Below are 25,600 nucleotides of genomic sequence, written 5' to 3'. Positions count from 1 at the left end.
TGGTTATATACCCAGTAATGTGATGGCTGGGTCAAATGGTATTTCTAGTTCTAGATCCTTAAGGAATCACCACACTGTTTTCCACAATGGTTGAACTAGTTTGTAGTCCCACCAACAGTGTAAAAGTGTTCCTATTTCTCCACATCCTCTCCAGCACCTGTTGTTTCCTGAATTTTTAATGATCGCTATTCTAACTGGTGTGAGATGGTATCTTATGAGTTAGCTTTTTCTTATAGTGAACACAATCCCACAACCAGGCTGTGCCTGTAATTTAGTCTACCTTTTCCTGGGTATATAAAAGTGGCTTAAACTAGGAGATGGCAAGAAAAAATGGATTAGTACTTTGTTGTTGCTGACATAAAGTAGATGTTAATAATCACTAGCTTGTAATTTCAAAAGGTAAAATTATTACAGGAGAACAAATAGAACAATGAAACTCTAATGTTGACCCCAAAACAATACATTTAACTGCTTTTACAATAAATAGAATTAGTAGTATAAATAGCAAGTCTTGCATGTTGTTTGATTAATGAGAGAACATGTTTTCATACCTTTGAGAAGAAAATACTGAATCGTTGATGGAAACTTGAAAAAAGTGTTTCAGCTGCTACAATCATTTATGAAAAGCTTTTAAGTTACACTAATGAAAAGAATGTATAGCAACAAATATTGAAAAATTATGACACTAAAAATACAATCGCTGACATTTGAATATAGTTAATTAGGGGAAAGCAGAAGTCTGAAATTAAGGAAAAGCAAAAATTGTTATACTCTTTTTTTTTTTTGAGATGGAGTCTCGCTCTGTCACCAGATTGGAATGCAGTGGCAGGATCTCAACTCACCGCAACCTCCAACTCCCTGGTTTAAGCTATTCTCCCACCTCAGCCGCCCAAGTAGCTGGGATTACAGGCACACACTACCGTGCCCAGCTAATTTTTGTATTTTTCGTAGAGATGGGGTTTCACCATATTGGCCAGGATGGTCTCAACCTCTTGACCTCGTGATCCGTCTGCCTCGGCCTCCGAAATTGCTGGGATTACAGGCATGAGCCACCACTCCCAGTCTTACACTCTATTTTTTAGATGTTTGAGGCAATGACTAATATGCATTTTTATTCATTCATTAATAAATATCAAGTGCCATCATCCTATATATCATCTCATTTGCAAAGCAGTTTTCACATATGCTTCTCTTTATAGTAATGTCCTTTGAGGGTTGATGGCAACTAAGGAGCTTTGTCAATTAAATACTCCTAAATGTGGTAGGAATCTGCAAAGTAAATGCAAATGTTTATTTCCCTTTCTCTTATTAAAAATGAATTATCAAGGCCTGGCATGTCTTCTTGTAGTAGAGCGATAGAGGAATTATTCAGAAAGTATTATCAGTGCTCATATGTCACCTTGAATTCTGAGCATCCTGTTTAGCACTCTAGTATGAAAATATGCCATCCTACCATAGCACATTCTATGGAAAACCACGCATAAATAGAATACAACATAAATAGTGAAAAGCAATACTTTTGAAAGCTATATCATTTTTTTACTTACAAAGTGAACTTTTTTATAAGTTGAAACAGCAAGCAAATAAAATTAGCCATTGAAGATTCAAAACTAAGAGTCAACAGGATTTGCTGTCTGTAATTATTTATGTTTTGTTGGAGATATAAGAAATCTCAAAGCTTGGCCCTGCTTCAAAGGAAAGAACCTTGGCTAGGTAGGATGGAGGTAGGGGGTAGTCGTGGAACTGTTAAGGAAACATTTATGTGAAAATACACTTATGATGTTTTAATAAAAGCTAAGGGATATACAGTGTGCTGGATTTTGTGTGCAAAACTTTCATTTTGTTCCAGTTAAATACTGAGTTCTAATGTACAGAAGTGAGAAATTTAGTGGCAAATCCAAAAAGAAAAGAAAAGAAAACAAACAGACTTCTCTTCATTCTGAAGTACCAAGGCAACCATCCAAGTGGTGAAGATCTTGGGCACCATCTGTGCTGTTCTTCCTATGGGGATGACATTTGAAACTTCACTGAAATGACTGGGAGTATCTGAATTCTACCAGGTTCTTTTCACTTCATCTCAACATGGGATGGCTGTTCTCAGTAGAATGTATTCTTGGAAGAATCCACACTTCCTGCAAAAAGGAGGCTTATCATGGCCAGTGTCCTTTCATGTCATGTAGTTCACATCACTGAACACAACTCAGGGTCACAGCTCAAGGTCAGAGTGTAGAGATGGCAACGTGAGGCATATTTGAGGGTCTGCGTCTGGGCACCAATTTCCCTATCTCCCCATCACACATCTTCTTTCTGTCTCAAGGGTACCAAAGGATTATTTGTTGCTTTTAAACCTTGCTATTTGCTCCCACACTGAATAGAGATTACAGTCCCCCTCCAGCCCTTTAAAAGTCCAACACACCAAGCTTTGCCATGTGTGAGCAATCTACAGGCACTATTAGCCCCGCTTGAGTAGCTCTTGATAACACTCTCTAGGAAGTCAATTAAAGATGTCAGGAGGTGGGCTGGACTGCTTTTCTTTTACTAACAGGCATTCAGAGAGTGGAAGATGGAACTGTCAGAAACAGGTGATTTTGGGTTGTCAAGAGACTAAGGCTTCTGATTTGTTTTGTCTTTCCCCCTCATTATTTCAACTTTTTTCTTTTTGTGATCTCTTTTAGTTTTTAGCCAGCAATAGCTATATAATAATATATATTACGGAGGACAAAGCACCTAGTGTAATAAATGACAATAGCATTTGCTTAGTGTAAGTTTAAAATATAAAGAGAGATAAAGTCTTAGAAATTTGAGCGTAGTGAAAATTTGTGTTAAGGAGTTAGTTTTTGTCTTAAAATGCCTGTTTATAAATACAAGTTAAATGGCTGTTCACTAAGAACTGGTCATAAAATTTGATCGGTATTATATTAGAGTAATTCTCTGCACTTGCTTCCCATACAACAGGGATCACTTTCTTTTGCTACAAATCTTGACCCTTTTATTTTATGTGCTTTCACTGAGAAAGACTACCCAAAGAAGTAAATGACTAGACTTTATTCTAAATTAACATGAAGCAAAGTGTCACAACTATTTATCTAAGCTAATGAATGTAAGTGTTGAAACCAGATTATTCTGTCATCCTAAGTATTATTTTGTTCAGTCAAAATAGTATTTGTTAAATATTATATTAATTTACTATTTGTTAAATTAATGTAATAATACAGAAATAAACATTTTACTGTATTTGAGCTACAACCTAGTTATACATTTATATACTAATCAGGAGAATTATCACTGTGGGCAAATATATACTTTATGAGAGACTATATATAACTTTAAATATCTCTATTTGATTATTCAAAACCATTATAATGCCAGGTGTGTGCTAAATGCCAAAAAATTCTTTCACTTAATCCTTATTGCCACCTTAGCTAAGAGGCACCGTTATCCCCATTTCACAGATGAAGAAGCAGAACGTTAGAGAGGGTAAATAACTTGCTCCAAATGGCATAGCTGTTAAGCAACAATACCAGGACTCAAACCAAAGGCTTTCAATCACCAGAACATGTGATTATAACCTCCAGAGAGCAAAGAATAGCTGAAGACGCAAGATTCTGTTGGTACCTGCAGTTGTCGAAAATATAACCTGTAAGGATTATGTGACTCTGAGAAGTAAACTGTCTCCAAGATGGTAACATACAGTTTTGAATGTTTCAATAACAGTGAGTGAGGAGAGAGAAAAGATTGAGGCTGACTAGAAAGTTTGTGTTTGTTGGAAGAAGAGGCTGGCTTAAATTTTTCTTAAAAAGTGAAAGCCAATCCTGAGGGTTTCCGCGTAGCCATTAAAAGCTGCTGTAGTTCATTACACAGACGAGGAATGTAACACTGATCAGCAATTCACTCACCATCATCTTTTGTTCTCCAGTTTTTTAATGAAGAAAAGGAAACTGTACAGAATCAAGCTCATGTTAGGGATTTATTCAAAGAAGCCAGTGTCATCATGAATTTTGAAGTAAAAATAGATTTAGCCTAATGTTCAAAATCACCATCTCACAGCATGGCATAATAACTGATTATAATGAAGACCTTAGTTACTAAGCTAAATTATTTTTAGTATACTTCGATTATTAGGTTAAGAAATTGTAAAATATGCCTGTTACATCTGATTTCATCACAATATTTTTAAAGTATAAGATCTAGAATTAAAAAATGATCTATTTTCAAATCCTGGCCACATTTGTTATCTAGATGAACTTGACATCTTGGAACCTCTGTCTTTTCATTTATAAACCTGCCAACCTTAAAGGGTCATTGTGAGTATTCAATTGACCTTATAGACAAGAGATCTTAACCATTTAATAGACACTGTTTTATTCCACCCCACTAGACAACTGCAGTATTTTAAAATAAACATTCAGAACATGATTTTTAAAAGGTTATGGATGTGATAAGAAGTGATACAAGCTTCTGACATTTTTTCTGACCATTTGAATACATGAAATTTAGGAGTTAGTGTTTACCTTTGAAAATAAGAAACTACTAGCCTTTCACAGATCATTCAATGAGTATTACATTCCTTACTAAAACAAGAGAGAAGCAGCTACCCACATATTGAGTAAACTCAACAATTAGACCAATATAAGGAACTTTCTACTAAAGATGCACGTGTAATAATTAACTATATCCAGTTTAATAATGACAAGAATTGAAATTCGTTATTCATCTGCTTATTCAATAAACACTTATTGTGCCCCTACTGTGTGCTAAGGATACCATTCTAGACTCTGGAAATACAACAGCAAGCAAAATGAACTTGGTTCCTGCCTTCACGGAGCTAGCTTGCATTTTATTAAAAGCAGATGGATACTGAACACAAACAAGAATAATTTTACACAGTACTATGTGATATTCAGGGGAGAAAGCAGAGGAATATGATATGTGTGATCTTGCTGCTTCTTTAGTTTGGATAGTCCTAACAGGGAGAGTGAAGAAGTGATATGTAAACTGAGATTGGACTAAAAGAAGAGGAAGTCATGGGGAGAATAACAGTTCACAGGCCAACTAAGTAATGTAGAAACAAGACCCAAGGAAGTAACTGGCCCTGCTAGAAGAAGAAAAAGGCCAGCATGGCTGGGAAAGAAGGGAGCAGAAGAGGTAGATACTATGAGATGAGAGGTCATATCTCTTGAACCTCGTAGGCCAGGATAAGAATTTGCATGTTTTTCTACATGTCATGGGGGTGGTGTGTGTGTGTGTTGGGGGGGGGGGGGTCCTTTAGAAAATTTTATGTAAAAAGATGCCAAGGTTTATTTTTATAATTTTAAAGAGGTTCCTCTGTCTGCTGCAGGAACAATTGACTGTAGGATGGACAGGAGTAAGAGTTAAGATTGTTGAGTTGGCTGCTGTATACTCTGAGAGATGTTGGTGGCTCAGACAAAATGACAGGAGTGGACGTGAAGAAAATCAGGTGGATTCTGAATAAGTTTCAGTCATTGGACCTTCCTAATGGTCGGGATGGTGTGAGTGTGTTCATGGTGACAGAAATGGAGGAGCAATAATAATTCCTTGAGCAATTCATAGCAGATGATACCATGTACAAAGACAGGGAAGACTGAGGAAATCAAGACTTGTATGGCAGAAATCATGAATTCCGTTTTGGTAATGCTGAGTTACTCTTAGACGTTCGAGGCACTGTCTAGCAGGCAGGTGGATACGAGACTGCAGTTCCAGGGTAGCTCAGGCTGGAGGCATATATTTTGGGATCATCAGCATGGAGGCAGAACCAGCAGGGGTTCACTCAGAAGGATGTGTGGCTGGGACACTCCATTTTGAGTACTATTTTTTAAGGGCAAGAAGTCTTTGGCAAAGTAGATGGATGAGTAATGGCTAGTTGGAAGGAAATTAGGAAAAATATTTCAGAAGACAAGGTAAAAAGCACACATTTAAATTAGATACATTTTAATGCAATGCTTTCAAGGTAATGATTTCATCATGCAGGAATTGAGGGGGGAATTAAAAAAAAGTAGGAATTTTCCACATATTAACCCTTAGCAAATATATATCTAGCACTTGTTGTAGATAAGGTACAATGGGAGAGAAACATGGAGTTTTTATATCTGCATTGGAGATAACAGCTAATTGCTAATTTCCCATTTTTTTCCATGGCCGTCTGACTCTTCAGTCTTATAAGGTATTGATATATTATGTAGTAAAGGAAATTAATCACAATATTTTATTAAGCCTTCCACTGTTGTATGGAAGTCTTATTTGACCAAATATTTTAAATATTGAAAAGAAAATGATGGCTATATTAGTATACTTTTGTATTGTTTTAAATGATTTTCAATTGCTAATAACCACCATCTCTCATATGACTTTTTTTATAATTGAAAAAACAACAACAACTGGGACTCTGTGGTAAAAAAAAAAAATATGTTTTTAGAACATGCAATTTAATTATTGGTCTGCTTAATATTTGAGATTTATTGAAAATATAGAGTAAACCTTTTTATTATGCAAATGTATTCAGTTCTAAAAATAACTAAATGATAATAAAACATTCTTTTTTTCTTTACATCATCTACAGTAATGAAGCTGTTACCTCTCAGTATGCATTTTAATGAATTTTAACTAACATTTTAATGAGCCAACATTATTATAGACCCAAGGATTAGACAAAATTGAATTTACCGGTATTGAGGAAAGTTCACCAAAAGTTAATTATACTCTTTAAAGATGGAATATAATAATTTTATGATAAACCATCAAGTATCATCCTATATGAAAATTTGTGCTAATGGTTAAATAACATTATATTTATGCTATACATAGATATATTCTGCATCACACTTTAAAAAATAACGATATTTTTGTTTTTGTATATTCAACCTGTATGAAATATAAAAGGCATAGCATAGCAAAGAAAAATAAATTAATATTTTTATAATATTAGATTTTTCAAAAAATATTTTTTAAGGAAATCTCTGTGAAGAATTGTTATATTATAAGTTTTTATTTTTTTAAAGGAGGAATCATGTATAATTTTCTTGATTTACTTTTTTTTTTTTCTGAGAGGGAGTCTTACTCTGTTGCCAGGCTGGAGTGCAGTGGCACTATCTTGGCTCACTGCAATCCCCTCCTCCTGAGTTCAAGCCATTCTCCTGCACCAGCCTCCCGAGTATCTAGGATTACAGGCCCGTGCCACCACACCCAGCTAATTTTCGTATTTTTAGTAGAGACGGGGTTTCACCGTGTTGGCCGGGATGGTCTCCATCTACTGACCTCAGATGATCCGCCTGCCTCGGCCTCCCAAAGTGCTGGGATTACAGGTGTGAGCCACCATACCTGGCCTGATTTATTTACGTGAAATAGATTTATGAACTCACAACTTATAATTTGAGAGAGAAAAATAACTTTTCATAAAATTGATAATTTTTGGTAATAATTGATATTTTGGCTTCTATAGAAGATGTATTAACAACTATAAGCCACTCTCAAGTAAACCACAGTTAGTAATACTTGTTCCTTCCTTTAGAACCTCCTCACTCTTTATTCAGTATTCTACTGAGCCACTGAAGGGACTTAAGTCTCAAATCAAAAGGTTGTCATCGAAATTGTCTTTATGTCTCTTGTGCCTAGTTCATAGTAGTTAATGTTAAATGAAAAGAAAATTCTTTTTCAATAGTAAAGTTTGTGAATTCTTAGTCTATCTTTGAAAAAAACTCATTAGTTGAATTGTGTATTTTGATCAGGCTTAAGTTAAAGGCATGTTTACCAGCATCCTACAGATATTTTATTGACATTTACATTTCAAAGCACCTAATTGTAGAAAATTGCCATTTGTGTCACTGAATGACTCTTCTAAGAAACTACGTTTCTGTACTCTCTTCGCAACTCTTTGTGTTAAATCCAGCTGGGAAAGATAGTATAATTTGAAAACACTCTCCGTCAATATACTTTTTCTTTATGCATTGAATTTATACATTGGTAAACATACGTATTAATAAGTAATTAAGACATTTACAGGGTTTTAAAGAAGTATAAAGTAGATGCAGGGAAGTCTTCCTCCCTTATTCTTTATTTTCCAGTATTTTTTTTCCTGCAGATGCATTTGTTATTAGTTTCTTGTGTGTTCTTTCAGAGACTGTTTTATGTGCAAGCACATTCCAGCATGTTTCTTTTCCTTTTCTAATTAATTAAAGCATACAATGCATATTTCAAACCCAGCTCTGAAATTCGCTGCTCCAGAAAGACTTATTAGGAAAAGAGTTTCCTCCATTTTACCTTATGGAATTTTAAGTGTGCTTGTCCCCAATAACTCATACTTTTAGTTTTCAGTTGGTGGGTTTTGAGTTAGGCATGGCCACTTTCCTAAATCTCTGTGGTACCATGAGTGGAACATCTTTCACTGAACTATCTTGTGCTCCTAAAGTGTGCTGCGTGGAGACGGCAACAAAAATGCAGCACATACCTGAGTTTAAAAAGTGGATGATTGAAAAATAAAACCCTTTTGTGACCTCACAGAGGTAGTCTGAGTTTAAAAAGTGGACGATTGAAAAATAAAACTCTTCCGTGACCTCACAGAGGTAGTCTCAACAACTAGAGCTGGTTGAAAAGTGAAAAATAAATATCTAAGTTTGTTATCAATTTAACAGAGCAAAATTAAAGGTCATATTAAAATCAACTTTTAAAAATGAACTAGGTAAAACTTACTGGGCAAAATGTATACTTTTTGATTGGGAAGAACCATGGATATTAGTACCGTATAACATAAAATAGTACCTCTAAATATGTTTGCTTTTAGAATTATATATAAATTCCTACTCCTTTAATACTTATTCATAGCGATGATCACTGTTAGCAATTGCAAAGTAATTGATTGACCCCTAAGACATTAAGGTCTGAAAAATGTTACATATGGGACAGGGTTATTGAAGATTATTATTATTGTTGTTGTTATTATTACTTTTCTTGAGACAGAGTCTCACTCTGTTGCCCAGGCTGGAGTGCAGTGGTATAATCATGGTCCACTGCAGCCTTGACCACCTGGGCTCAAGCAATCCTCCCACCTCAGCCTTCAAAGTAACTGTGACTATAGGCGTACACGACTACGTCTGGCTAATTTTTGTATTTTTGGTGGAGATGGGATTTCACCATGTTGCCCAAAATGGTCTTGAACTCCTGAGCTCGAACCGCCATCTCATGGCCTGTCAAAGTGCTGGGATTATAGGCGTGAGCCACCATGCCTGACCTCTTGAAGATCATTAACTACTGGACAGTCAAAGGAATTAAAAATTGACAGCCGTGAAACTCATTTAAGATCAGATTCAAAAGTAAGATTCGAAGTCTTTCTTGTTTACTACACTACATCTAATTCCTAATGACAGTAACTCTTTTAGGAACGACTTCCTTTACTTTTCATTGTACTTTACAAAGATCACTTGTGTAGGCTTCATAACAAACCAAAGACAAAGGCTTTTTTTTTTTTTTTTTTTTTGAGACGGAGTCTGGCTCTGTGGCCCAGGCTGGAGTGAGCGGCGCCATCTTGGCTCCCTGCAAGCTCCGCCCCCCGGGTTCCCGCCATTCTCCTGCCTCCGCCTCCCGAGGAGCTGGGACCACAGGCGCCGCCACCACGCCCGGCTAGTTTTTGTATTTTTAGTAGAGACGGGGTTTCACCGTGTTAGCCAGGATGTTCTCGATCTCCTGACCTCGTGATCCGCCCGTCATTTTTTGTATTTTTAGTAGAGACGGGGTTTCACCGTGTTAGCCAGGATGGTCTCGATCTCCTGACCTCGTGATCCGCCCGTCTCAGCCTCCCAAAGTGCTGGGATTACAGGCGTGAGCCACCGCGCCCGGCAGACAAAGGCTTTTTTTACACCTTCATTTTACGGATGAAAAAGCGGAAGCTAAAATGGCTGAAGGACCTGTAATAATTTAATAATAAAAGTAGATAATCATCTGGATAATAAAAGTAGCAGAACGGAGACAATCCAGGCCATGTGACTGAGCCCATCATCTTTCCCACCGTGCTGTGCTGCCTTCCTGCCAAACAGTAGCAGCTCCAGAAACACTTGTTAAATGGGAGTTCCAAGTCCCTAAGAGGAGCTGGCATATGGTGGAGGAGATTTCGAGTGCATTCCAGAAATAAAGAAGAAACTGTGTTTAGGCCCTAAAAAAGAAAAGAGCATATTACCTTTCAGGACCTGAAGAAAGGCCTGAGGAAGTGCGGGTTGAGTATTATGGTTGAGGGGACAAAGAAGAGGCTGTAGACATTATTTTAGAGAATAGACCACATGGAGTTACAGGGGGAGGAAGGGAACTGTTCAGCCTGAATTTCCTGGAACTGTCCTGGAACAGTTATTAATAGTACTTCCTTTGGATTTCAAAGGTGTTCGTTTGGAAGGTGAAAAAGAAAGTTATCCAATTCTTAGGTAATGTTGAAGATTTTTTTTAAATTTCAGAATGAATGAATGAATGCATTTCCTCCTTTACTGCTTGGGATATTAGAAGGAAAATGAAAAGTCTTTTAGTCCATATTTCATACCTGTCACTTTTATCAACTGAGAGCAGCTTCAGTGATTGGTTCTCCAGTGATATATTGAAGCCATTTGTCATAAGGCCCTCACCCTCTAAAGCAAAGGTCTTTCCTTTAAGTAAATATGGGGAAAATATGTCAAGGGCAGTATTAAACATGTGCATTAGAAATTACTCAATCTGTGTATAACATTTGATTATTTACTATCCAGTAATTTACTTCAAAAATTATCCCATTTGCCAACTTCAGATTTTGTTGTTGTTGTTGCTGACATTTTAGACAACATGACCTATATTCACAACAGCCATAATTTGTTCATCAAGAGTACCAAGAAAACAAGGTTCTAATTTTACTGTTTGTAGACAGTTTTTAGAGGAAGTAAGGTTAATGTGGTGCGTGAAAAAAGCCAAAAAGAGATTAAGGCAGTTTGTGAGTTTTAGTAATATGGCATAATAAATTGCCTTGATTAAGTCAAAATAATGGAGGTTTAGTAGACTTTCTGGTAAATCTTATTTATCAAGTTTGGTATCATCCCAGGGAGAGAATCTAAAACCATCTCATGCAGCTAAGTAAGTAGTAACTACCACGTAGAGAGTTGCTTCCTCTCCACACAGAAGGGAATGGCTGTGATTTTTTTTTATCTCCAAGCATTCTGAGAGTGAAAGTGTAGTAAGTCCTCAGGCTAGGAGAAACAGGGTAGCCCAGGGAATAGATACAGAGCTAGGACTCAGAAGGCAGTACTATTTATTTTCTTATTGTTGAGCACATACTCTATGGATGGCCAAGGTGGCTCCAGTGTGTATCAGAGGAAAGGAAGGATTTCATTGAAAAGTCTACTTAAGACGGCTTCTTTCCAGTTTCACCTAAGACGTGAAAGTTTCATTAAAGCACCCATGAATTTTAAAATATTTAAATACTTTTGAGTAAAACACATATTATTAATTCTCTTCGTGAGAACTCAGTATTACTTATATCTTAAAAAGATACTCAGTATTTGTTTTTGATATCAGTTTGTCTTTAGGAATATAAGAAATCGTGCTTTTCATAAGTAAACAAAAATCTTCAAGCACATTGTTCTCCAGTCACTGTCAGTGGTGTAATATGAGTTTTCTGAGGTAATTTAAATTTGGTATTTGGGACATTTGCATTTATAAAAAGTACTTGGATATGCTCCTTGCTTCCTCTTCTGCTGAACTGTCAGAAGATGGCGATGCTTTTGAAGATTTATGGTAGATGGGTAATGAGATTGCTGAATGTTAACTACTGTATTCAGAATTCATTTAGTAGCAAAAGAAAAGAAGGTTACTGGGTTTGGGATAGAGGGGAGAAGTGATAGAGCTATTTTTAATCAGCAAATTTAAAAATCAATATGATGCTTTCTGAATTAGGATACATTTCAAGCCTCTTGTCATGTAGCAATCAAGTAGAACGTTTCCTAAAGAATATAGGATGCCAAATTGGATGTAATTCAGCAAAATTCATGATGGTGTAATGCCCATATTTTGTGACGTGGACGTATCAAATTTTAATATTGGAAGACTAAGACCAAAAAATCCACAAGCATGTGGAATATGTTTTTTAAATTTAAAATTCTAATATAATCTATGCAGTTAGGCTTTGGTTATGTACCAGTGCAAAAGAGGAACATACACCATGTACTCTCAAACTGCTCATTTTTAAGTGTATGGATTATGATGTGATCCATGTGAACCCCCCATCTAGGACCTCCAACGGTTATGGTTACAAAATGTGTTGTTTTATAGCTAAAACGATGGAAAGGGTGAAATTAGCAGAATGAAGTTGTGAGCCCATAGATATAATTCTATTTCTACTCTGTTCAGAGATGTGTTGAGTTTCAGGTAGAGGGGAAAAAAAGATAAAGCAGCAGTAGTGTTGAAGTAACTGGCAAAGAAGGTTGACCTTGACCTTCTTTTCCTTTCAACCCTCATTTCATCAGCAGGGGTGAGATTACTTTGAGACCCTGCCAATAGGTAATAAATAACACATAAATTCCAGGACACCCTTGCACTGTAGGGTGCCCTAATGTGTAATAATCCTTAGACTATTGAGTTTATAACTCATGACATCTGGCAGTTACTTGGCGTTGTAATTCATGTTGATCATGCACATCAGAATACATGACGGTAGAGAAATATCGGAGCAATAACACATTGATTCCAGGAGAGGCTAGAATGACAAAAGATGCTGCTGAAGCTGTGTACCTCTGTGAACTGTGCAGTGGAATGCTGTGAAAGCTAATATCTTCAGATAAGGACTGACAAGGTGGGAGGAGAGCAGCGATCTGTTGGGATCCAGAATAATGCAGCACATTAATAGGTACTGGATAACACTCTTTACTTCCTTTATGCAAATGGACAACTATAGCTATAAGTCAGGAATGAATCTTGAAATGTGGATTTAAATACATACTTAGATATATTTTAATTTAAATGTACGTGTAAACAAATGTATTGAATTCAAGTTTTGTATAAGTATACACGACTGAGATTTAATACTTTAATTTTTGTTTTCTTTGGTCTAATGGTAAGGTAAGGGCTAAATGGGGAGGGAATGCAGAGAGTTGGAGAAAAATGAGAAGCAGCAGGAAAATAAGGCAGGCATTCTACAGAGCACCTGTAACACGCCTACCGGGTGCCTAGCAGCCTAAGTACTTTGTCTGAAGACATGAGCTAGGCCCATGGGACATGAACCAGACTGAAAAGCTAGAAGCAGACAGATGGTTATTTGTAATCATCCTGTAAATGTAAATTCTTTAAAGCTGGTGGGCTTGCTGGCTCTATCATCTATCTGTCTCTCTGTCTCTCTATCTCTCTATCTATCCCCAAACCCAGATCTAAGAAAAGTAGGGGGCCGTATTATAAGCTTGAAACAATCTGGTGTTTCCCCTTGTTATCATCTTAAAAAACACTAATGAAAAACACTAAGCTAGCCTGTGTAGTTCTTCATTTTGAATTGACTGTATTGTGTCTTCTCATGCCCAAAGTTATAAGCATTGCTTCGAACAAGCCAAGACAGTTTTGTCCGAGCTGGGCAGGTACTGAAAGGCCATTGCTCATGGAGCAGAACAGAGCATTTTGGGGGCATGGTGAGATGGCTTTTGTTCTGCAGCTGAGGAAGGCATTGCCTTGCACATGTTTAGGTTAGTACTAGCATTTCTAGAAACCATCCTCCTCGCATGCTGTGTTTGGACACAATCTCTAACTTGATCTGGTTTCTTTGAGCTTTCTGTGATTTTGGAGACAGCAGTGCCATGTGAACAATTCTGTGGGCGATGGCTCTTTAAGGGAGAAAAAAGAGGAACTGATTAAACATTAATTAGCTTCAATCCACAGCCTCCTCATAAGCTAATGGGTAGGCTCTGCACATCCCTGTCAAATATCACATGCCAGGCTTTGCCAAAAATAGGACTTCCAAGTGTTGAAGGCATGCCAACTGCTGGCTTTTTAACTGCAAACCAAAGGAAACGACTGCCAGAGACAGGCCTAGAGTCTGCCGTGGTCAGATGTCACCAGTTTGCAGTGCCACATGTGATCCAAGAGTTTATGAATGATCTCAACACTTGGTCCCTGAGGAGAACATATGCATTACAGAGGTTATGGATACCAATTACAGACAGCACAGTGTTTCCATGCAGTTTCTAAGAATCCTTCAGCAAGTCCTAAACATTAATGGAAAACATTAAGGAAGACTTGGCACTCTTAGCAGGACTTCAGATTATCTTGTGGGTGAGGACAGAACACGGCTAAAAAAAGGATTCAAGAATAAAGACTTGGCTAAGAAACTCGAAGCTGGCCATTCCTCCTGTGTGAATTATGCTTGTGTTTGTGTGTTTTATTCCCTGCAGAATACTAGACTTCACAAAATGCTGTGACTTGAAAATGAACAAGTCACAGGGCATTCTTGTTTATTCAACATGCTCCAATTCATACCGCTGGTTTATCTGGATCATTTGCTCAGTGAATGTGCCCGTACACAGAATCTCGCTGGAGGTGGGGGTGAGAGAGTCTCGTTTCGGTGGTGTCAGCATGCTACAGGGTGCCAGAGTGTCAGCTTGCACAGCGGCCCCCGGATGTCTCCCCACTGAGCTCTTTCTTTCCCATTCCCCTTCTGTGCAGAAGAAACCACTTAGGACTTATGCCCGCATGTTCAGATGTGATTGTCTATTTGACTGGTGGCTAGCCCATCCTGAACATATTTTGTTCAGTTGTACAAATGTAATAGAGTAGTCTCTTGTGAATGACAATCTTTATTCAGTTGTTTCATCATTAAAACTTCAGAAAAATACAAGATTATTATGCCGTGTCAGTGGGGAGCTTCTGGTTGAAAAGGGAAACTTACACTGGCTTAAATATAAAAGGAAACATATCTAGAAAGTCCAGAGCTAGCACAGTTTTCAGAATTAATTTGTCCAGCCATGTCCTTAAAAACCCGGATTTGTTTTACACTCTGTTCATAGTTGCAGTTTCATCCTGAGGCTCGAGCTCCCCATGGGTTCAAAGCATGGCTGCCACCTACAGCCATATAGTCCAGGAAGAGATAGGGTGCTTTCTTCATGTGCAGAGTGGAAGTTCTGAGCTGCTTGCTGGCTGGGGTTACATCCAGTCATTCCCTGTGGTAACTGGTGGTGGTGGTGGTGGCCGTGGTGTTGGTAGGGCTGGGGGAATAATCTGTGCTGGTTTTATGAATGGCCATCACTTTTTTTTCCTCTTAATCCATTGTAATAATTTACTATGATATACTGTAATTTGTGCTACCAGTTTTTCTGGCTGACATAAATCTGTTTTATTCTTTGAGTCGTTGATTTCTGACCTTCTTGAACTATCTGGCTTTTATGTTACAGATACATGAGCATGTAGGTAGGCAAGCCAAGGATTCTATTTCTCAATTCAAACAACTCAAACTGTTCTTCATAAATGACATTTTAAAATCAAATTAAAACATTGTGGTCTATTTTATGTAATAATAAAGGGCTGCAATACACATCTCAAAGAGGAGCACATCAATTCAATCAACCAATCAACAATATTTGGTTAACTTTTCTGATACCCTTCAACTTGAGAGCTCTTTGGAGGGTTATCCAGTCCAGTTAAGTAGATAAGGAAAGACTTCAGATGAGTGAGTCCAAAGCTGACACGGAATGAAGAGTATGTACTCCAGAAAGGCATAGGCAAAAGTAAGAGAACAAAGGGACAGCTAGGAGTGACTTTCAGGCAGAAAGCCCATCATATGCCAACGTTCAATGATAATTAAGTGTTCCTTCACATCCCTAGGGCGTGGAGGTTACAGAAATGTCCCTCATGAGCCTGGAGACATATGCAGGTCCCTAGGGCATGGAGGTTACAGAAATGTCCCTGATGAGCCTGGAGACATATGCAGGGACCTGATTCCAAACAACATTTTAAATCATATTAAGGGGAGAATTGTATCTTGAGCGCCATTAAAAAGTGTTAAAAAGGGAATTGACATGATCACATTTGCATTTTAGCTAACTCATAATATCTACAATGGAAAGTTTAAAGGAGAAATCAGAGAAAAAGGTCAAATAGGATATTCTTACAGTAATTCATGGAATAGATAAGGACATTCTGAACTAGGGCAGTGGAGAGAGGATAAATAGACCCAGATGATATTGCAAATCACTGCAGCATGATGACTGTGTAAATTCTAGTGTCAGTCACACTGGGTTCAAACCCTGTACTTAATTAACACAATAGATGAGGCTCCAATGACCTATTCTATATCCATAACACAGTCTTTGGCACATAGTATGTACTCACTAAATTTTGGCTATTATCGTAGAACAAGTTGTTTTAAAAATAGATTAAAAGCGTCATTATAGGTGCCTGTTAATTAATTTTTAAAAGCAAGTTTAAAAAATTCTTACTGAAAATCGGCATATAATTATATATATTATATGTATGGATAAGTAAAGGCTCCTGAGTATACTTCTATTTATCATAATTTACTGAAAGTGTATTCGCAAACTAAAATGTATGTCCTATAAGGAACTGCTTGAGACTAGAGGTCAGTCTTCTGAGAAGTCTGGATGTCATTGTGCCACGTAGCTCCAGCAGTTCTGACACATACACAGAGACAAAACCTTCCTGCAAGAAAACCTTGTGTTCAGTGTTGTTTGGGTTGCCTGTGGTTTTCAACTGCTGTTGGCCATACCTTTCATTACAATTTTTTCTTAGATTATCTTTCGCACAATATTTAGTTGGTTGTAGATAGTATTCTTTATTCAATGATGTGTGCCAATTCTTTTATCAGTAACATTTTAGGCTTTACCCTTCTAATAACTTATTTGGGGTCATGTGCACATTGTGGTTTAGAAATATATCTTTCAGAAGTCCATTAATTATACAATCTCACCTCATTGTCATTACTAATTTGTTTTAATAAATTAAGATGGAAATGACTATGTAGTGATTTGCCTAGACCGAGGTTTAAAAAAAATTCTAAGAACTATTGATTTAAGACAAAACAGACAGGGTTTCAGATGGGAAAGAATATGGGATTATAAGGAAGCAGGAGTCAAAGATATAAGCTCTAAAATCACAGCTGGACATAAAACTTTTTAAAGGCACTCTATTAGTTACCTATTGCTTCGTAACAAATTGCTGCAAAATTCAGTGGTGACTTGAGTCCCCAAGGGTGTTTGGACTGAGTGCCTTGGTTTCTTGCCAACCATTGGCTGGAAGGTGACTTCAGATCCTTGCCAAATAGGCCTCTCCATTCTGCAACATGGCACCCTGCATGATCAGAGGAAGTATATGAAAGAGAGTAAGAGAGGAATTCAGACTTTCCCTCTAAAGATTCAATAACTTAGTCTGCTGAAATACACTGACAATAGACATATTAACAGGAGAAAAAGGCTACATGTTTACTATGCACACATGTGCATAGAAGCCACACAAAACATGAGACTGAAAGAAAGGTCAAATACTTGAAGCTTAATTATTCTCTTCACAGAGGAGAAAGAAGTGGGAGATACAGGCAATTTTAGAAGAATAAGTGATTTTTTGAGGAGATGAAGGGGTCTGAAGAACAAAAGGTGGCCTGGGACAAAGTTTCCCTGGGCTCTGGGTGCAGTGTCAACTCTGGTCTTTCTTCCTGCAGTATGCACCAGTTTCCCCTGGTTAATGAGATATCTGAAAAAGGAATTCCAATAATTGAATATCTTCTGGAGGACAGGATCTTTAGGTAGACAGGGGATCATTAGAGAAAGCTCTTTCTTCTATTTGCTATTCACTGGGTGCTCTTAGTTTAAAGTCTAAAGTGGCATATTTTGGGGTGTCATTTTCTAAGCCCCAATGAGAGACAGGAGAGCTAAAACATGCAAGTCACAATCTTTTATAACTTGATCTTGGAAGTGGCATCCTATCACTTTGTAACATTCTGTTCAGCAAAGGTAAATCACTAGGTCCGGTTCATGCTGAAGGGGAGGGGATACACAAAGGGAATAAATAACAGAAGGGAGTGACCATTGGAGGAAGAGCAAGGGCCTGCCACAGGCACTTGTCATTCATGACATTCTTGTTAATGGATTTGTTAACCAAGTCATAGGAGAGTGTTGAGCACATTATGACATTCAATACATACTTGCAGAATTTTAATTTGTCAAAAATCTCTATGTCATAGATGTGAACTATATTGTATCAAGTACTCTAGTAATTTAGAATGTTCCAATTTTCCAAAATAATTTCCTAAGTCATGGTGCCTCCCTTTTTATGTAAAAAACAGGCAAACATAATTCGGGTTATATTATGATTAGCTAAGTGAACTATTTATATGTGTTTTCCAGCTCACGTATGGAAATGAATATTTGGGTTCTAGCCATTTACATATCCCCCCCACTCCACTCCTTAGAGATTTGAAACCCTGTATTCTATCTTAGATCTGCAAGCAAGTTCTATATTAAAATGTACCTACTGTATCCTTTTTCTTTTAAAATGAAATTTTAAAAATTGTATTTTTATTTGACAAGCAATGGTATGTCTTATATATTTACTGGGTACAATGTACACCTGTTAGAAAAGCTACTATCTGAAAGATGAAAGGTAAGTATTGGTAAAAGGGTGTTGAGAAAAGCAGATCCTTGTATAGTTCGCTGGGGCTCAGAAACTGATGCCCTGAAATATGTCCCTAAAGCAGTGTCTGGGGTAATATCCGAGGTTCGTTGCCTCGTGCCAAGGAAATCAAGGACACGGACACACAAGGAGTGAGTTAAGAACAGAAGTTTAATAGGCAAAGGAGAAAGGCTGCCTTGTGCAGAGGGAGGGGTTCGGAGCCTACCTCCCAGTGTGCGACCAGAGGCGGCTGGTTTTACAGATGAGCTTGAGGATGCGACGTCTGATTCCACAGGGTTTAAAGGATAGGGTGGGGCAGGTGTGTCCTTTACACAGCATGTGAAGAAGTTGGCCACCCCACCTTAACCTTAATTATGCGGGTGAGTTCTCTACCTGGCAGGCACCATGTTGCCTGCTTTTTTACTGCACCTGTGGCGACAAAAAAAAAAAAAAAAAAAAAAAAGCGGAAGGCGGAGCCTCTGTGTTGACCAGACTTGGCTTCCAGGTATCCCTTTGTGCTGGCTCAGCTGCCAGCACTCACCGTGCAAGCTTCTGGCTGGCTTCTCTATGTCTGCAGCTCGATTTTACAGGCGGCTCTTTGTTAGAAATTATTTGGGGCTGTTTTTTGTTGAAAGGGAAGCCTCGCTGAGGCCTTGTTTGCCCTCACTATCTGCCTACATAATTTCTAGCTCCTGCAGCAGCACTTGGACATGCTGAACTGAAGAGGAAGGCTCAAGATCTCTCTGACCTTCCTTCCTCCAAACCCCCATCTCTCAGTCCTCTGTGTCTCTCAAAGCACAGGGTGAAGCCATTCTCCAAAGTCTCTTACCTGCCTAAAGTCCGCACCTACCAAAGAAGACAAGCATGACCTCTGGCCCCTTCCCTGAATGTTCATGAACTCCAGTGATATTGCAGGAAGGAAGACTGCAGCTGGACAGCAAACCTGGGCAAACTGTCGTCAAAAACCATGGTCCCTTTGTGAGCTGAAAACACTTTGTCCCAGGCTATTGTATGTTCTTTAAGCTTACTGAATCCGCCTAAAAAGTATATCTACTTCCTCATCTCCGTTTCCCCTAAGGAACAGAGTATATGAGCATTGGTATACCCTAGCGATATTAGGCAATTACTCTGATTCTCTTCAGGGCACGCTAATACATTTATAAACCTTTGCTCCAAGTAATCTGCTTTTTGTGAGTTGATTTTTCAGTGAAACATCAGAGGGCAAAGGGGAGGCTTTCCCTTGGCCCCTACAACTTGCTATAAATGTAAATTAACACAGCCATTATGGAAACAGTATATCGTTTTTCTTTAAAACGTAAGGTACAGCAGTACCTCTCATCGGATTTCTTTCTCTTCATCATATTTAAAGACGTTATGGAGAATTAGGGTAACACACACAGTGGTATGTGCTCTTCTTTTGACATACTTGTCAAGCCACACTTGAAAACAGAGTTTTCAGTTCTTTCCAGGGTAGAGGATTTAGGGGGAATACACACACACACACACACACACACATTTACAATTTGAAATTGCTTTGCTATTTTCTACATTTACAAGACCATTTCAGTTCTCTTCATCCAACACATGGGAATACTTCACCATGGCTAACACTTTCTTGTCTTTATCGGCTCCGATAAAGAGCACAGGGCAAAACCCAAGGCAGAAATTAATAATTAGCACAAAAATGGGAAGCGAGAGATGTTATTTTACTTTTCTTACATTTATGAATGTACCTACAGACCCCAGAAACATATAAACAAATATCAGAATATACATATCTTCCTTCAAAATTTGAGAAGAGTAAAAATGATTTTACTCCTTTTTCTAAAAATAAGTTCTAGGCTTGCTGTGCTGGAACCTGCTGAAAGGCATGTTGTTCACCTGAAAGAGAAGAAACAATATCCTGAAGACTTAGGGTGAAATCAATGATATCACCAAACACAAACGGATATACTGAGTGCTATACAAACCCCAAAGAGCATATTAGAAGTTGAAGAGGGTACAGTATCAATTATATCATTATCTCACCCTACTCTCTGGCTGAATAGTCTGAAAGCCTAAAATTACCATTGATGTTAGATTTCTTGGCTTCATTTGCAAATTGGAGTCATTTTCCCCCTTTTTGTTGAATGCCATAAACACATGTTTTACTGTTAAAGAGTAGCAGTCCTTTTAGTTTGTTATGATGTTTTTCTTCTTTTTGTCCCTCATGTCAAAGGGCCTTAAAAAAAAAATGGATTGTAGCAAATTGGTGTAACATTGTATTTCTGAATGATTTGCAATGGTCTTAAGTACCATTTGTGCTTAGGCTTTTTGGCATACCATTTTTTAGGAGACCAGATCTGGAGAAGGCCCTTCAACTGGCCAGATGTGCCATTTTGGAACAGATTGAGGGCCTGCCAAAACACCATTTGTTGCCAGTACCGGATATTGTAGGGGTGCTCATCACCCTGTTACCATATTTTTGCACTTCTTAACATTGCATAAATAGGCAGCTGTTCTGTATTTAGAATATAAATGAGTCACCAGCTTGCTCTCCCTGGAGGATTTACCTGCAAGAGGGAACCACAGTGTTAACCCCTTCTCATCAGTTGCATGAATGTCACATTTAAATACACGCTTTCCTCAGCCCATTCAGAAGCAAATCCTTATGCATATAAATCACACCTTTCTTGCCAGTTCGACAAGGGGGCCAAAAATACGCAGTTCACAGTGCTAAAATGGAATACATTTCTTTAGCAGTGAAAGCAGTAAATTAATCAGCTTATAAACTGAGAGTGAACAATTTGTGCTGAATTATTTCTTACTGCTCCTTCAGTAAAAGGCAAGGTTCTCTAATCTCATAAAGGGCCATGACTTCATTAAGATGGAAAACCATGTTAAAGGATGTGTTGCAAGAGACGAGAAAAGAAAAACCCTAGAAGTCACTGAGTTGTCTCTCTGGAGCTCTTTTAAGGACAGGGAGTTTTATTTATTTGGAGAATGACAATTAACCTACAGACTTGGCACAACAAAGAAGCAGAGTGCTGAAGTGGGTCTCATTATAGGACACGGAAGGCAGTTGGTTTGACCTAATCCCCACTCGCAGCACGCGATTTACATACCAGGCTACCACAAGCTGCCTAATGTTGATTTCAGACAGCTCAACGTGTGCGGGTGTCTGTGTGTGTGTGTGTGCGCGTGTGTGTAGGTTCATTTTACCTTGAGGTACTTTGGAACCAAACATGTCAGTGTTGGAATGTCCAAGCACAGAAACAGTGAAGCCGGTCAGGAAAAGCCGAGGCAGTTGTAGTATATGGTACATTTGCTGATCTCAACTACTTTTTGGAATGTTTACCCTAAAATTGACGTAGCTCTGATTTACCACATAAACGCGGTCCTCTAGGGCTGAGCCATCTCTCCAGGCTTTTCATCTTGTCAGGAGCAGAGAAGCACAAGTAGATAGATAGGTGACATTTGGAGAGGCAGGCATGCCAGATTTTCGGTGGTTACAGCGGAGGCCCAACCTGCTGTTCTCCTTAATGAAAGGAAGGAAATTTCAGACAGGCAAAACTGCTATAAGGGATATCTCTGCTCTGAATGTCACGCTGCCCAGATGTCACTCGGCAGGTGGAGTTGCAGAGAGAATGAAAATGTAGCCCTGCGTATGTGGGTGCTAGTGTGCTGCAAGGGTGAACTATGAGTCTGTCTTCTGAAGTGTAATGAAAACAATGTGGATCTTGTTCATGTCATGAGAAAGGACTTTCTCAAAGAATTCTCACCCCACTTTCCCTCACAGACCATTAGGCTTGCAGGCTCACAAACCACATGCATATATATATATATACACACACACACACACACACACACACACACACACACATATGAGTTTCTATGTAGAAAATAGAATCATACTAATGAAGCGTTCTGCACCTTGCTTTTTAAATCAATCACACAACTCTACATGAATATTTCTCATTTTTTTGACTTATTTCATTTTTAAAATTGAATTTTTGACCAAGGTGCATGATCATTTAGTCAGCCATTCTCCTGTTGATGATCATTTATGTTGGCTCTAGAATATTTTAAGGCAGATGTAGCCATGTTCTCAGTAAAAATCCAGGCAATTTTTACTAGAACAAGGTAAACAAGACTTGAAGTGACCTTGTACAACAGAAAGCTTTAGTTACCGTCGCTGAGTTTTCTTTTCCTGTAATTATGTTTCCTCAGTGTTACGAGATGACTTCCGACAAAACCCCACAGATGTTGTAGTGGCAGCTGGAGAGCCTGCGATCCTGGAGTGCCAGCCTCCCCGGGGACACCCAGAACCCACCATCTACTGGAAAAAAGACAAAGTTCGAATTGATGACAAGGAAGAAAGAATAAGCGTGAGTGAAATTAAAATCATGGCCCAGAGAGACTGAGTTTTCAGTCTCAAAATACAAAAGAGATGTATTTTATCCTTTAACTGATTATTAATACAATTGGTTTTGAATGTTAATTACAATTTATACTGCCTTGAAAAGATTTGAAAACATTTGGATGAGACTATAAGAGACAAAAATTATGTAAATCCAGAGTACATGAAATATTAATAATTGCACCAATCTGAATTGTATCTTTACCCTGCAATATTTGGCTCTTTTATTTTAAACGGAGTCTCACTCTGTCGCCCAGGCCAGAGTGCAGTGGTGCGATCTCCTTCACCCCAACCTCTGCCTCCTGGTTTCAAGTGATTCTCTTGCCTCAGCTTCCCAAGTAGCTGGGACTACAGGCGGGCACCTCCACGCCCTGCTAATTTTTGTGTTTTTTGTACAGACGGGGTTTCATCATGTTGGCCTGGATGGTCTCCATCTCTTGACCTCATGATCCACCCACCTCAGCCTCCCAAAATGCAGGGATTACAGGTATGGGCCACCGTGCCCGGCAGATGTTTTAGCTCTTTTACAAAAACTCCAGAAGCTTCTGTTAGCCATGCAGTACATGAGTGTTAAACTATAAATGATAGCCATAAACCACATTAACTACATCTAATTTTGCACCATTTTCAAAAATTATAAGTGAAAATAATTTAAGGTGATGAATATCTCAAATGCTGTTTCCAGTTTTTCCAATTAAATAATATTTATAACAGTAAAATTTTATACATGAATTGATTTAAAAGCAGATTGAGTAGATATGAAATAAAATTGAAAGCAAAATAGCTGACTGATTCAGCATGTTAGCTCATGCGGAAAAATAACTGTTTTCAAAGGAAATTTATAATCAGATTCATCAGTTGATTAATATTCAAAATGAAACACACAGAAACAGGGGAATGGCATGTGATCGTTTTATTTCTTCAGAGGATCCATGCAACATTTGTATGTGAAGTTTTTAAGTGAGAACCAACCCGCAGAAATAGTATATAATTGCTTAAATTTCTGATATTATTCAGTAGTAAAATTTTTATATTCAATACAACTGAGAGTGAATATATTTAAGATAATTTCTCATTTGACTGAATAAATGTGCCGTTTTAATTTAAAAATCTAGAAAATATTAATATCTATTATATTAATATATATATAGTCTTTATATATATATACATAATTTTTGTGTATGTGTGAGACAGAGTCTCACTCTGTCGCCCAGGCTGGAGTGCAGTGGTGCGATCTCGGCTCACTGCAAGCTCTGCCTCCCGGATTCACGCCATTCTCCTGCCTCAGCCTCCCAAGTAGCAGGGACTACAGGTGCCGCCACCACGCCTGGCTAATTTCTTGTATTTTTTAGTAGAGATGGGGTTTCACCATATTAGCCAGGATGGTCTCAATCTCCTGACCTCATGATCTGCCCACCTCGGCCTCCCGGAGTGCTGGGATTACAGGCGTAAGCCACCACACCCGGCCAATATGCACAGTGTGATTACAACATAAAACAGAACCAGATAGGTTGTGGAAGAGATAACAATGTATATTCATGTGTTTCTGGTATAGAGGAAAAGAGAATTTTTCCCTTCACCCTTCAAAGATTTCAGTCTTTTAGTCTGCTGAAATAAACTGGCAATAGACAGTTTAATGGAAAGAGAAGCATCGAAAAATATTTATATGTAAGTGCAAGGGAATCATACAAAGTATAAAACTCAAAGAAGGGATAGATGGTTGAAGCTTAATTACCCTCTTCATAGGATGAGGGAAGTGGGGATAGTAGGCAATTTTAAAGGAAGATTAAATGATCTTCATAGAAGATGAATGGGCCCAACAAATAGACAATAGCCTGAGACAAAGTTCCTCTGACCTCTGGGAGAGGTGGTGACAAGTTCTGGGAAGGTGAGGGGCAGAACTGCACTGCAAACAAAGGTTTTCTTATTATGTAGATAAAGTCTCTCAGATAACAACCCCAAGAAGAATAGTTGAACAGTCTGTCCAGTAGGCATGGTAATGACCTTTAGTTTCTTCTTTGGTAGTTAATCTTTACAGGTTAATGAGATTTCAGACAGGGGATTTAGGGCAATTGTGTTTCTTTTGGAAGACCTTTTCTCAGTCAGGTAAGGGACTTCAGAGAGCTCCCCTCTCTGTTCTTGGGGCAAAGGAGGGGACAGAAACAAAGGAATGTCAGAGAGACATTGATGTTAAGGAAGTTTCTGAGGACTTACAGTTTCCTTTAATGCAAAGTGCTCAGAAAGCCAAAGCACCACATTTTAGGGTATCATTTTCTGAGAACCAACACTACTCTGGCTGTTAACACTGTGAGATTGACATTACCAAAGAGAGTTTTGTTCTCAGTGGGCTTGCTTGGGTACCAAGTTTATGAAAATGTACTCCTGATGATGGAGTAAAATCAGCCAATGTTTAAGGATTGGTAGTTTATGTGTATAGCATTTAGCTCTTGCCTATTTAAAGGAGTGCTGGCAGCTGAATAATCCAGGATGACCTTCCTCACAAGTCGGGCAGCTGGTTGACTCTCAGCTGGATAGCTGGGTTCCCCTCCTTATGATCTCTCATTTTCCAGCAGGCTAGTTCAGTAG

General features: G+C 38.3%; 1 protein-coding gene across 6 annotated transcripts in view; it reads left to right on the top strand.

Annotated features, from left to right (window-relative positions):
- ROBO2 (roundabout guidance receptor 2) overlaps nt 1-25,600 on the top strand; it is a 619,239-nt gene that overhangs the window by 412,356 nt on the left and 181,283 nt on the right. For all 6 annotated transcript variants that reach the window (XM_033211611.1, XM_033211608.1, XM_033211607.1 and 3 more), the window contains exon 3: nt 22,825-22,982. In XM_033211611.1, the coding sequence (XP_033067502.1) occupies nt 22,825-22,982 (158 nt within the window). The remainder of the gene's footprint in view (nt 1-22,824; nt 22,983-25,600) is intronic.

This window comes from Trachypithecus francoisi, unplaced genomic scaffold (assembly GCF_009764315.1).
Source record: "Trachypithecus francoisi isolate TF-2019V2 unplaced genomic scaffold, Tfra_2.0 Lachesis_group0, whole genome shotgun sequence".
NCBI lineage: Eukaryota > Metazoa > Chordata > Mammalia > Primates > Cercopithecidae > Trachypithecus > Trachypithecus francoisi.
This window is presented reverse-complemented; position numbering and strand designations above follow the sequence as displayed.